Source organism: Medicago truncatula, chromosome 7 (assembly GCF_003473485.1).
Source record: "Medicago truncatula cultivar Jemalong A17 chromosome 7, MtrunA17r5.0-ANR, whole genome shotgun sequence".
Classification (NCBI taxonomy): Eukaryota; Viridiplantae; Streptophyta; class Magnoliopsida; order Fabales; family Fabaceae; genus Medicago; species Medicago truncatula.
In genome coordinates, this window is record NC_053048.1 from 205,516 (window position 1) to 219,421 (window position 13,906).

Below are 13,906 nucleotides of genomic sequence, written 5' to 3' on the forward strand. Positions count from 1 at the left end.
TGTCTAGGGCTCTGATACGTACGGGATGGGATTTTCTTATTGTTTTTCATTCCTATGTATCAAATTTGAATATTGCTGACGTAGCCCTATGGTTGTTGAATTTATGTTGATAAGGCTCTATGCCAAAGATTTAATTATGGAGATTTAAACTATTGCTATCGTTGTTTTGATGCAAATTTTCCGCTGCAAATTTAATAATGACTTGAAGGATGTTTATTAAATAGATTTTATATTCTATTTAAGAAATTTTGAAAATGTAGTGTGACATGCCCGTTTGGGAATTACTCTGATGCATGAATTATTAATTAATGGATTTTTGGGAAACGGGGTGTTACACCAAATCTCCAAAAGGTCGTCACCTTCGATGGAACAAATCACATCGTATGTAAGGGTTTACACCCGCCTTACATAATCTCCGAAGTAAAAGAGCTCAACCCTTTTACAACTACACGACTATGATGCATGGACATGTAACAAGACTCGATAATGCGACAACAATCACAATTTTCTCCACAATATATAGGACGACACCCAATTATATTGTTCATCTCCACATCCTTTGCATTATCAAGAAAACATGCCCATTCACGATTAAATCATAGTATTCATCATCACATATCAACATGATTATCAATAATCATCAATGTCATTCAACATCAACTATCACATTTAGTTTCACCAATTCAAACATTCCTTACATTCTAGTAAGATAGCATACACATCTCATGATTAACATCATATCAAATACAATCATTCATTCATACAACTTCACTTAGTCATACAAGAATAATCACAACCATTCATGAGGTAATTGACTCAATAAAACATCTCCGATCAAAACCCATATCAATTTTGGAAAAGTTTCACGGCTCATAGAAAAAGTTATGATAAGTTTTCACAAAAATCCACATGACCCATGTTTAGTAATTTGATCATAACTCAAGTTCTAAAACTCATTTGGAAGTCAAACCAAAGCCATTAGAAAGCTAACACAATTATCTAAAACTTTCATGTTTACACGAAAAACCAATTCAAAACGGAAACGAGTGAAAAATGTGAATGTTTTCCAGATTTTCCTGACAGAAAATCGGTGGCCGATTTTCGTCGAACCAAAACTAGAAAATCAGCTCAGAAATTGGTGGCCGATTTTGGGCTTCACAGCAGTTCAAAAATCAGCTTAACGATGCATTTTTCACTCAAAAATCACTCTTAAATCACTAGATTTAAATACAAGACTTCCAAATTAAATCAAACATTACCCATAATCATAACACTTGTAAATAACACTTATACCACTTCAAATCATCAAGTTCACATCCAAAATCATAATCAACCCATTTTCTCCAAAACACCAACAACAATCCATTTCTCAACAACAAATCATGAATCATGCAAACCCAAGCCATGTATCATCATCAACAGTATGACTAAACAACAACAACAACCATTGATCATGAAACATATCACAATTCATCAACAACCATGCATAATTCACCAATTGAGCATAATTTACAAACTACCCATTTTCATACATCATGAACTTGCAATTTCATCATCAACAATTCATTTAACATCAAATTAACATATTCAAACATATCTCTGCAACATAAGCACGAATTTCAAAGATTGGGTTCATGATAATCACTTATTCTCATAATCAATTATGCATAGAACAATAGAAAAAGAATTAACTAAATGATTATGATAAAAACTAACCCCCTTACCTTAATTATCTCCAACTATTAGCTCTAACTTCATTTTTGCTCCTATGATTCTTCAAACCCTTGAATTCTTCAAGTTCCTCTTCTCTCTAACCCTTGTTCTTCTCTTCTCCAACTTTCTCTCTCTACCTCTCTCTAGAAAATATCTTATGAAATGAATGAAGTGATATTTTCCTAAGACAACTCCTTAGGTAAGACCCTTAATGGGCTTAACGTAGTTTCTAGTGGGCTTAACCCATTTCTATTCAAACCAAAAATATTTCTACACTTCAAACGATATTTAACTAATAACGGTAAAATGTCACTAACGGTCACTAAACGGTAAAATCTCAATTTACTCTAGTAACTTAATGAAATAACTATTCTCACTAATCACTAAAAGTAATTTCCACCAAAATTATAATTTTACCCATTCTCACAAAATGATCAAAATACCCCTAAGTCTAAAATGACTAAAATACCCTTCTAACACGGAAACCCATGAAAATGCACCCAATGATGATTAATCACACACAAACACATATAACACATAATAAAAGTAATTAATTTTCACCATTTAATTAATAAATCTTAGGCTAAAGTGCACTTTTCCCCCCTAACTTTCAAAAACTTGCAATTTTGGTCCCCTAAGTACCAAAACCACAATTTAGCCCCCTAAGATTTAGCCCAATTGCAACTTTGGTCCTTTTGACCAATTTTGACCTAGTCAACGCTGATTTGGCATGCCACACATGTATTTTTTAATTTTTTTTTTAAAGCCACATAATCATTTTTTAAATTAGATAAATGAAAAAAGAAATTGAAAAATTAAAAAAATCAGAAATTAAAAAAAAAAATGAAAAAAGAAACATGATTCATGAAAAGAAGAAAGAATCGTGGAGAAAGAAAAGGAAAGAAATAGAAAATGAAAAGAAAAAAAAAATGTGATTCATGGAAAGAAGAAACAATCGCTGAGAAATAAATAATCATGGAAAAATTCAGAAACCCATAGATTAAAAAGATAAAAGAAAACAAGATGAATCATGGAAAGAAGATCGGTTTGCTATTGTTGTTGTGCTGCAATAACCTAGCCTCAAAATCCAATCCAATCCAATTCAATCCTTCTTGAATTTTCAATCTTTTTGTTCTTCTTTTTGAATCGATTCGATATGAAAATTAAAACCAATAAGAGAATTGGTTTCAAGATTTCAAGCAATGGATGAAAACCATAAATCGAACAGGGTCAAAGAAGCTTGGAGAATCGCTTCTCTTGCGACACCGACATCGACGTCGTAAAGAAGCTTGGAGAATCGTTGCGTTCTGATCTGTTATGGGGTGTTTGTTTTTTATGCTTTCGATGGTGAATGTTATTGAGATAAGATTGTGGATGTTGTCTTGTGGGAGTAAATCTGCAGCTCATGTTGTTGCTGTTATGGCTATTCTTGTTTCTTCTGTTGTTGTGGTTTATATTTCAACTGCTATTTATGCCTTTACACACTAGATTTGGAATTGAAATCATGTTTGATTGTTATGTTTTTTGATATATGAAATGGATTGAATTGGATTTAGGAAAGAAGAAATTATGGGTGTTTTTTTAAGAAGAAATTCATGTGCCATTCCTTTTTTATGGAAAGAATTATGGAAAGAAGAAGAATCGTTTATTCCTTTTTTATTTTCCTTTTCTATTTTTTTTTTAAAATAATTCTGATTTTTTTTTTTAATTTTTCAATTTCTTTTTTCATTTTTTTAATTTAATAAATGATTATGTGGCTTTTAAAAAAAAAGAAAATAAAAAAATACATGTGGCATGCCAAATCAGCATTGACTAGGTCAAAATTGGTTAAAAGGGTCAAAGTTGCAATGGGGCTGAATCTTAGGGGGGCTAAATTGTGGTTTTGGTACTTAGGGGGTCAAAATTGCAAATTTTTGAAAGTTATGGTGGGAAAAGTGCACTTTAACCTTTTCTAAAAATTAAAATTTCCTAAAAATTAAAATTAAAATAGAAATAAAAAAAATTATTTTCCCTTTGTTCCCTTCTTCCTCTTCTCTTGTTTATTCTCCTCCCTCTTTATTCATGTTTTTTTCTTCCAATCTTTGCAACAATATCATTTTCATCCCCAATTCTGCTAAAAACCATAAAATTTTCATCCCCAATTATGCAAAACCATAAAAGTTTCATCCCCAATTTTGCAAAATCAAAAAAAGAGTTCAAAGTGTAGGATTCAATCAATCAATTTGCAACAACATAAGTTTCATCCCCAATTTGTAACAACATCACTTTCATCAATTTGCAACCATAACCATAACTTTTATCATTCACTCCACCGCCATATCTCAATCAAACAATTCAAAAGGATGATAATGAACTTGTTGTGGAGCTTCATGAGAATTTGGATTTGATGGTTGAAGATGAAGGTTGCTGAAAATGGTGATAAAGTTTTGAACTTTAACGACGGTGAACGAGTTGTTGATGAAAGGGGTGCTGAAATTGATGATAAAGTTTTGAACTTTGTTAAGGGTGAAGAAAGGGGATGGTGGTGGTGATGGTTATGGTGACGAGAAGGAAGAGAAAAGCAGTGATGGATTTTACAAAAATAATTTTGACAATTCTACCTTTTCTCTATGAAAGCCATGAATTCATCTTGATGTTGAAGAAATGAATTGATGTTGAATCTTTATTTTATTTGTTGTTTAAATTTTAATTTTTTTCTGGATTTTTTTTTGGTATATTGTATGAATTTGGTATGAATATGAAGAATTGGTGGAAGGAAAACTGTATTGGAATTTGCTCTGTTGAGGTTTCTGGAAAATAGGTAAAAAAAATTGTAATTTTTTGGGTTTTTGTTTAAGATGCAGATTGTAACGCCCTCTTTGATTATTTTTATAGAGTTAGAGTCTATTATATGATTTATATGATTGATGTGAATTAAATGATTATGTGATGTGTGTTATTTTATTTAAGAGGCCTTATTTTATTATTTAATAGAATAAGATTTGAAAATAAAATAAATATTGAGATGAGGGGTTGTTTTGAGAATTTAGAGAGTTTTGTGGGAAAAGAGGAAATAAGATAAAATAGATGGGAAGAGATAAATAGGAGAAAATAGGTTTAGAATTATTTTCACGTACAATCAGTTTTGGAGAAAAAGGACAACAAGAGGAGAGGAGAACCAAGAGAAGAGGCTGCCCAATCGAAATCCTAAGGTAAGGGTGGGACTAACATTCAATCTCTTAAGCTTATGATTCTGATGATTAGATTTAACATGTTGTATGGTTAGTTTTTGAGAATTGGAAATTAGGGTTAAGAGTGATAATTGAGGATTAGATGATGGAAACTTGTAGAATTGATGTAGAAAGTGTGTACAGACCATAGATAATCCATAGGGTGATGTTTAGAATCAGTTTTAAGCTTAGAACCATGTGATTCGATGCATTTTCGTGAAAAACTGTATTCTTCCCGAGAAGAAATTCATCTCTCGCCTCAGCGAGCAGCATCCTTCGTCTTGCGAGTGATGAAGTTCATCGCTCGCCTCTTGAGCAATTTCCCTTTGCCTCGCGAGTGATACTTTGTCACTCGCCATAGCGAGCAGATCAATCGCCATAACGAGTTGACCAGTGAGGAAACCTGATTTTGTGAATTAACTCATTTAGTCGAACTTTAGATGGTTTTGGGTGCCTGAACATGTATAAGAATGATTAGGTAAGTTTCTAGATTGAAATTGAACATAGGGAAGTTAAAAATGGGATTTTTGGGTGAAAAAGGTCAAATTCCCGAGAGCACCCAGTTTCTTGTTCGCCAAGGCGAGCAGCTTACTCGCCAAGGCGAACAACCATTTCCTGAACTCGCCATAGCGAGCAACGTCCCTCGCCTCGCGAGCTCCTTAGAGACAGACTACCTTGTTTAGGGTTCTTGCGATCTTTATCGCACGTGAGGTTTTGAGTTGATCCTTGGGGTAGGAATGGTGGTTGATTATAGTACTGTTGATGTTCAGTGAGTTTGTATATAATATGATTTGATGTTATTAGTAATGTGATATAGTTGTATATGCATTATGTGGATTATATAAGATGTTTAAGTTGATGATTGATTATTATTTGATATTGTTATATCTTGAGATGTTTCTGTGCTGCCTATGTTGATGTTGTATATTAATTAAGTTGCATGTGTCAGTCTAAGATGTAAGATGTCGTTCCAAAGTGTTGGAGTCCTAAGTTGTTGATGTTGTCCAAGTTGTACACGCTGTTGAGTCCATGCATACTCATTTAAGTTGAGGGCTTGATGCCCTGAAGCCTTTGCTCAACACGTTGGGGGCTTGATGTCCTGTGAACTTTTGCTCAAATAAATTGAGGGCTTGATTTCCTGGGAGTGTATTTATGCTCAAATAAGTTGGGGGCTTGATGCCCTGGATTGGTACCACATGCATGATTAAGAAGATAAGTTGCATAGTCAAGTCGAAGTTGCATTGTTAAGTTGTCAAGTTGTCTTCTATACATGAGTTGTTAATGAAGAATTGTTATTATGATGTGTTGATGACGTTATGTTGTTAAATATAATTGATGAATTATATGCTTAATATTATTGTTTGTGAAATCTCACCCCTTCTGCTTGGAAATGTTGCCCTTCGTATGGGTAACTTGCAGGTGATCCATAGTAGTTGTTGTTAGTTGCTGTTAGTTGCTGTCGTGAGTGGATTCTTCCTCACGTGTGTCTTAGGTGCTCTGATACGTAACGGGATGGGAACCTTGTTATTGCTTTTCTATTCCTTATGTATTACTTTATGAAGTTTCATGACTATGTTTTTAGATTGGATTTTTATGTGATATTTATGATGAGGCCTTCGTGCCAAAGATTGTTTTTAGATGATGAATAGTTCTGCTGCGAATTATTAAATATTATGTTATTGAATTTTGAAGGATAAATAGTTATTTATTCCGTTTATGATTTTTAATAAAAAAAGTGTGACATTCCGTTTATGTTGAAAAACTTTGATTATATGCGAAATTTTTATGTTGGGAAAAGCGGGTGTTACACAGATGAAGATGAAAAAGAGATGCAGATGAAGAAGATTGGTAGGGGAAGAAGATGAAGAAAAAAATTAGGTGGTTGTGGTTCATTATAAGCTACAATAGATCTCTCCATGATCCAACAATCTTCATTTAAAGAAAAGATCAAACGGTTAAAATTAAAAAATTTAATAAAGTTTATGGTAGTCCACTTACAAAGTTGGTTCACCTTAGACATTTAAGGTTAAAAACTAACGGAGATGATCACATTAGTAAACGGAGGAAGACTTATGGGACCAAATCGACACACTTAATAGTTAAGGGACCAAACTGAGAAAATAAAATAAGTTAAGGGACCTAAGGATGTATTAAGCCTTGTTAGTAATACTCACAATTTTTCGTCGTGTAATCAATAAAATATTGGAGAAACTGATGATTAATGTAAAAAATTACAACATAAAGATATCAATGGCGAAGGAAAAAGGATTGAAAAATATAAAAACAAGAGGATATAAGAATAGGCTTAGATACGTTTTTGTTCCTTGCAAATATAACTTATTTTGCTTTTGGTCTTTGTAAATTTTTTCTTTGCAAATATAACTCATTTTTTCTTGCAAATTTTTTGCTGGCCCCACTATTTCGTTGAGTTGACATGTTTAAGGCCACATGGAAGTAACCGACTCTGCAACTTTTGCCACGTGGCAGTCAACGTAATAATAAAATAAAATAAAAAATTCTTAAAATTAATTTTTGAAATTAAAAAAAAATCTGAAAATAACTTTTTCGAAAAGACATCTGGAAAAAAAATGTTAAAATTAAAAAACATGTGAGAAAATTGAAAATAAATTTTCAAAAATTAAATTTTTTCAATTTGAAAATGATATATTAAAATTTTTTAAAAAATACTGACAATTGTATTTTCAAAAATTATAAATTTTCAAATTATATAATTTTTTAAAATTTTCTTTTCATATTTTAATTTTCAAACATTTATATCCAGATTTTTAAAAAATTATAATTTTTTATCATATTAAATGAAATTATATAATAAAAAAAATTTGGAAATTTATTTTATGATTTTTTACTTTTTTAAAATTTATTTTCTGTTTTATTTAAATTTCAAAAAACAATTTTTAGAATTTAAAAATATTTTTTAAGTTTTTAATTATGTGGCATGCCATGTATTCACCACGTAGCAAAAGTTGCACAGTCAACAGCTGACACGTGGCTAAAGCTGTGCCAAATCAGTCTAAAAGTGGGGTCAGAGGCTTTTTGCAAGGGTTTTTTTTTTTTTTTTTAAATTACAAGGATCAAAACCAAAATTGGCTATATTTGCATGAACGAATTTCATATTTAAGTCTATAAGAATATGAGTACAAGTGCACAATCTAATTTATAAACGACCATCACTATCTTACATATTTTTTAATGGACACACGTTATATTCTTTACATAGTAAATATAATTATAAAAAATGGTCAAAGATAGATTTTTTTTTCCTTCTTTTTCAAAGTATTAAATGGAATATAATTTGCTCTAATAAGGATAAAGGCGGTCTAGGGGTTAGGAGGTTATGGGAATTCAATATGGCATTGTTGGATAAATGGTGGTGGAGGCTGAAGGAGGAGCAAAGTAGTTTGTGGTTCCGAGTGTTGGCATCAAGGTTTGGGGAAGATAGCCTTTTTGTTCATGAGGATGGTAGGAGGGGCTCGATGTGGTGGCGTAATTTAGTAACTAATGGTCTAGGTGTTGGTACAAGTACTAAAGGTAGTTGGATTGACGATAATTGCGTGTGTGAGGTTGGTGATGGTAACTCCTTTTTATTTTGGTGGGATCCTTAGATGGAGGGTGTGGCTTTGAAAGATAGGTTCAGCTGCCTCTTTGAGCTTTTTTATAGTAAGATGGCTACAACGACTGAAATGGAGCACTTAGGGTGAGGTGAGAGTGGAGAGGCTTAGAAGTGGCATAGGCCCTTACGGGCCTGGGAGGAGGAGCAGTTGAGGGAGTGTAGTGCTTGCAATCGTGCTTACACCGTCAGCAGTGCTTACAATCTACTCCAAAAAACTTCTACTCAACATATCAATGCCAATGACATCCATGTTTCTTGGCACACAGATGTACCTCTGAAAGTTAATCTTTTCGTGTGGCGCCTTCTTCTCAACCGCTTACCAACAAATGACAATTTGGTAAAGAGAGGGGCGCTTCCAGTTACTTCTCAACGATGTGTGGGGGGATGTGGTAATCTAGAGGATACTACTCATCTATTTCTTCATTGCAACTTTTTCCGTCAAATTTGGTTAGTTGTATATGATTGGTTAGGCTTTGTCTTGGTTACTCCGCTTAATATTTCAGATCATTTAGCTCAGTTTGGTTCCTTTGGTGGTTTTTCTAAACGAAAGAAAGACATTACTCGTTTAGTTTGGTTTGGTTTTCTTCAGCTTGGGTCTTATGGAAAGAAAGAAATGCAAGAATCTTCAAGAATTCAAATAATACTATTCACCACTTGCTTGACAACATTAAGGCTCAATATTTTGGTTGGTTGAAAGCGAAGCACAAAAATCTTGCTTTTGACTACCATTCGTGGTGGCTCAATCCTTTAAATTTCTTGTAATGATTCTTCTTATTTTCATCCAGGTATCCCTTACATGTTTCTGATGTAACTTGATTTTTCTCTTTGCTTCTCTTCAGCACACCTTGTGCGGTGAAAGCAAAGAGGTTTGTTTGATGAAATTCCATTTTAACTTCTTTAAAAAAAAAGTATCAAATATATAATTTAAATTTAAAATTTTAATGAAATGCAATTAATATTTATAAAAAAAGTAATATATTATATTAAATGATAAATTAAACAGTATCACACTCTCTCCAATCATCAACATAAGAAAACAATTATATCATATTTTTCGTTCTCATATACAATAAAATCTATCATCTTTTATTTTATTTAATGATATATAATAAGAATTACTCTATAATTAATGTATATTTTCTTTTTGAACGATTTTTACTGTATTTGTAATGGATGTGCATAGATTTTTGAGTTCATTTATTTTTTTTATTTTTTTAACAAAATAAAAGATATTCATTCATTCAAATTGATAGAGTACATCGATATAATGTAAATTTGCTAAAAACAAAAAGGATGAATCTATGAACAGGCTCACAACATCCATGTTAATAACATAAAGCGAAAAGGTACAGATGCCTACACATATGACTATATTTAAATATTCGAAATAACCATGTCTCCAGATCTGCAACGTGGATGACGCCAAAGTCATTGATTGGATCTGCACTGGATCGAAGCTGATTTGACAATCTGAACCGATCAAATACCTAAGAGAAACAAGAAAATCAAACAACGTCGCACAAAAACGACGAACAAACCAACGTCGCACGAAGACGACGAAATCACAAAATACAAAATGAAATAGATGTGAAAATCACCTATTTCAATAAAAGGGAAAGAGAAAAATGAGTTAGACTTTGATGGATGAAGGAGAAGAAACTAGGGTTTTGATGACGGCTCACAGGAGACGAAGGAAAAAGAGAAAACAGTTTGATTTAATTATTTATGTGATGTTTAACATATATTTATGTGATGATGTAGTCAGGGCCGGCCCTAGGCATAGGTCGGGAGTGCGACGGCCTAGGGCCCATGCCTGTAGGGGGCCCTAAAAAAAATTATTTGCGGAGGTCTATATAGCAAGTACTGGATTTTGGGGAGTTTATATAGTAAAATATACCAACAGACAGGCCCGAAACATTGACATTATAAACTGGGCCGAAGTCTGTTATTGTTTTGTCCCGTTTGATGCAATTTGTCATATATAGCCCATATAAAAAAAAATCTTTCTATTTACACCCTCCCAGAAAAAAAATTGGACCCTTTATTCCTAATAAGGTGTCTTACTAATATTAAAAATATTTGTAATATTTATTATCCAGAAAATTGGGAGAATCTTCACAACTAAACAAATTATATTTTAATTGAAAATGGGTGTATTAGAAAAATTTCAGTCTACTTCACAGGAGCAATTGTTCTCTAATTGTATCGTATTTTGTTTTGTTTTGGTTTCTATGGAGTATTTAATTTATTTGAAGATGTTCCCTAAAAAAACTTTTATCTTGCAGTGAAAGGTGACGAAAAAAACAAAATGAAGCGTTAATAAAATCATAATAAAAAACTAAAAAAGTTTATGGTGTATTATGTAAGGTCCCCTTTTCTCAAACTATGCTTAAGGCTTTTAAAATGCTAGGAACGGCGCTGGATGTAGTGTGTGAAATACAAGGGGTGGTGAAAAGGCGCGTGAGGTTAGCAGCAAAAACAGTGAAGCTAGACGAGACAAAATGCAACCCAGAGAGGTTCTCTGGAGCTGACAGCTGCAACCCCACTCAGTTAATACGCGCGTAACACACGCGCATCTATAGTGCGTGTCACATCTATCTATTTCTACCCATAAGAATGATAATATTCCATTTTTTCTGAGTGCTCTTTCTCCTTCAATCTCAAATCTCTTTCTCTCTCTCTTCTTTGACAAAGCTAGTTAATTCATTACCCCTTGCCCTTGTTTGTATTAATTACATCCAAAAAGTCTATTTCTCTCTCTAGTTAGTTAATTTCATTTGCAGGTAATAGCGGCGCATCTTAAAATTAAATACTCTTATTAATTATATATATATATATATCGAATCATTCATTCATATGATTGTTTGTTGTTTTGGTTTTTCATTCATTAATTGCTTCCTTATCTGACAGCCTCAAATATGGAGGCGATCACTGCTTCCTTAGAGAGATCTCTTCAAAACTGTTCCCTAAACAACAACAACCAAAACGAGGAGGGTTCAGCTACCATAGATGTAGTAGCTGGAGAAGGAAGAGGAGGAGGAGGAGGAGGAATAGGAATCTCATCCAGCAGCAGCAGCTCAGATGAAAATCATATCTCCAACAATTCAGATGCCACTTTAGAGCTCAACTCCAATATCTCTCTTCCTTATCATTGGGAACAATGCCTTGACCTAAAGGTTCTTCCACTATTCTCTTATTCTTATCTCTTCTTCTTTCAAAATTTACTCACTTTGCTAGTTGCATGATGCTGGATCTTTTTTGTTCTATCTCTTTGGTCTTTTTAATTTAATTAATATGTTTTCTAATTCCAATAATAAGAACAGCATTCCAGGCACGCTAGCTACAGTAACTGACAAAAAAAACCCTAGAAAAATAAAGTAGTAGTAGTATAGTGGTGTTTTGCTTTTTACATTCTCAAATATTCTCACTTCTTTTCATTTAACTTTTCCTTTATAGGGTAAGGTGCAATGCAACTTTTCTTGGTTTCTGTTGTTGAATTTGCAAATTAAACTGATCCGTGAATGTCAATATAAAATATATAAAGTGTGTGTTGTGTTCTGGCCTTGTTTTAGTTTTATTTGTTTCACCATATTTTAGTTTGAACTTTGAATCTGATAATTAGTAATTGAGTGTGAACAATTAATTGGTTACTCAGACGGGAGAAATTTATTACATAAATTGGAGGAACGGGATGAAAGCAAAGGAAGATCCAAGAAGAGCAGCAGAAAGAGAGTGTGAAGAATCAGAAGAAGAAGAAGAAGAAGAAGAAGAAGAGAGTTGGTATGACAGTGAAGAATCTTCATCTGAGTCTTCAACAATAATATCAAAAGAGCAGTATGATCAAAGAGAAGTAATAGAGAAACAGAATGTTCTTGTAGTTGCTGGTTGCAAGATCTGTCTCATGTATTTCATGGTGCCAAAACAAGTTGAAGATTGCCCAAAATGTAGTGGTCAACTTCTCCACTTTGATCGATCCGAAAATTGCTCTCCTTAATTCATTCTCAATTAAATTCAACCCTTTCTTTTCTCTCTTTTTTTATTTCATTCTATCTGCGACTTTGAACTTAGTTACAGATCTTTCTTTCTTTTTTTTTTTTTTTGTTTATTTATTATTATTATTATATTTAGGATGAAATTTTTCATCTTTTCAACCAAGAGACATTTCCTCGTGTTTGTTTGCTTTTTCAGAATAGGTTTGCAGTTATTCTTATTCTTTTTATACAGTAGTAGGTTTTATTATTAAATAAATAAATTACTGTTAATCAAATTAAATTGAATAATATCTTGTGGGTTTACTTGGTCCACAATAAATAAAATATGACATATATTCGGTCAAGTTCTACAGAGCATGGCAGTAAGGTCAGTTTTTAGAAGAACGAAAGAATAATATTTGTAATGATTGCGACGTGTATCGTGCGTGCCTTCATATATTCATAAAATAAATTATTTTAATTTAAACGTTAACCTAATATCAATGTATTGTCTATTCTTGTTGTTTTTATGTTTCACATGCTCTTGGGTTACGAAGAGGGAGCAATTCTTAAGCATGGCCACGAACCAATACATATTAACTACGATACAAAATATAAACAAAAAGTTAGTCCAACAAAAGTGGCCTATTTAGTTTAAAATTTTGGTCTAAATATATCAAAAAAAAATTATTCATTTTTACTTACATTTTGTAACTCAAATAGTATAGCCTTAAATGTAACACACTATTCTATCTTTTTAGCAAAAATGTCTTTGTGTATGTATCTAAATATTGAACATTTAATTTTGTGACCATGTAAGATTATCTTATGAAGAAGAGGCTAACTGAATTGGATCATCATATTGATAGAACAACATAAGTGAAATTCTTTTCCCTCTATGGCTCTCACACGCCCTTCTATTTATTTTTTTCTTCTAAAATTACTCTTGTTCGGGTTCTAATATGCGGAATCTATTTTTCGGGTTCAAATTTAGTATCCAAATTTGATGAGAAGGCGCACACTAAGAATCGACTAACACTTGTTCCATTGAATCAAATTTAACATCAACATAATTCTACTACAACATTAGTATAATTCAACACCAACATCATAATCAAACACAAACAAAATCATGCATGGATCAAACTAGTTTCTTCAACAAGTTTAATCATACAAACCATGATTGCATAAATTGCCCGAATAGAATGAAAAAATCTCACCAAGTTAGCATGCAACTAAACTGGTCACTTAAAACTATACTAATCGATCACTTATATCACAGTAGTTGAGACAATAATTAACTTGCTCCAATTGATTCTTTAAATCATATTGTGTAACATCACATTGATCTTAAATAAATTGGAGTTCCTCTTGTAGTAAAT

General features: G+C 32.4%; 1 protein-coding gene across 1 annotated transcript; it reads left to right on the forward strand.

Moving 5' to 3' along the window:
* The first annotated feature begins 11,174 nt into the window (after nt 1-11,174).
* LOC11438915 (uncharacterized) lies at nt 11,175-12,740 on the forward strand. The gene is made up of 3 exons (XM_003620924.4): nt 11,175-11,336; nt 11,464-11,729; nt 12,209-12,740. Exons 2-3 carry the CDS (start codon nt 11,472-11,474, stop codon nt 12,545-12,547), a joined length of 597 nt encoding a protein of 198 aa, XP_003620972.1. The 5' UTR covers nt 11,175-11,336; nt 11,464-11,471; the 3' UTR covers nt 12,548-12,740.
* Nucleotides 12,741-13,906: the final 1,166 nt, after the last annotated feature.

Coding starts and splice junctions, on each gene's coding strand:
- LOC11438915 (XM_003620924.4), top strand. CDS start 11,472: ATGGAGGCGATCACTGCTTCCTTAGAGAGATCTCTTCAAAACTGTTCC. Junction 11,730..12,208: donor AACAATGCCTTGACCTAAAG/GTTCTTCCACTA, acceptor TTGGTTACTCAG/ACGGGAGAAATTTATTACAT.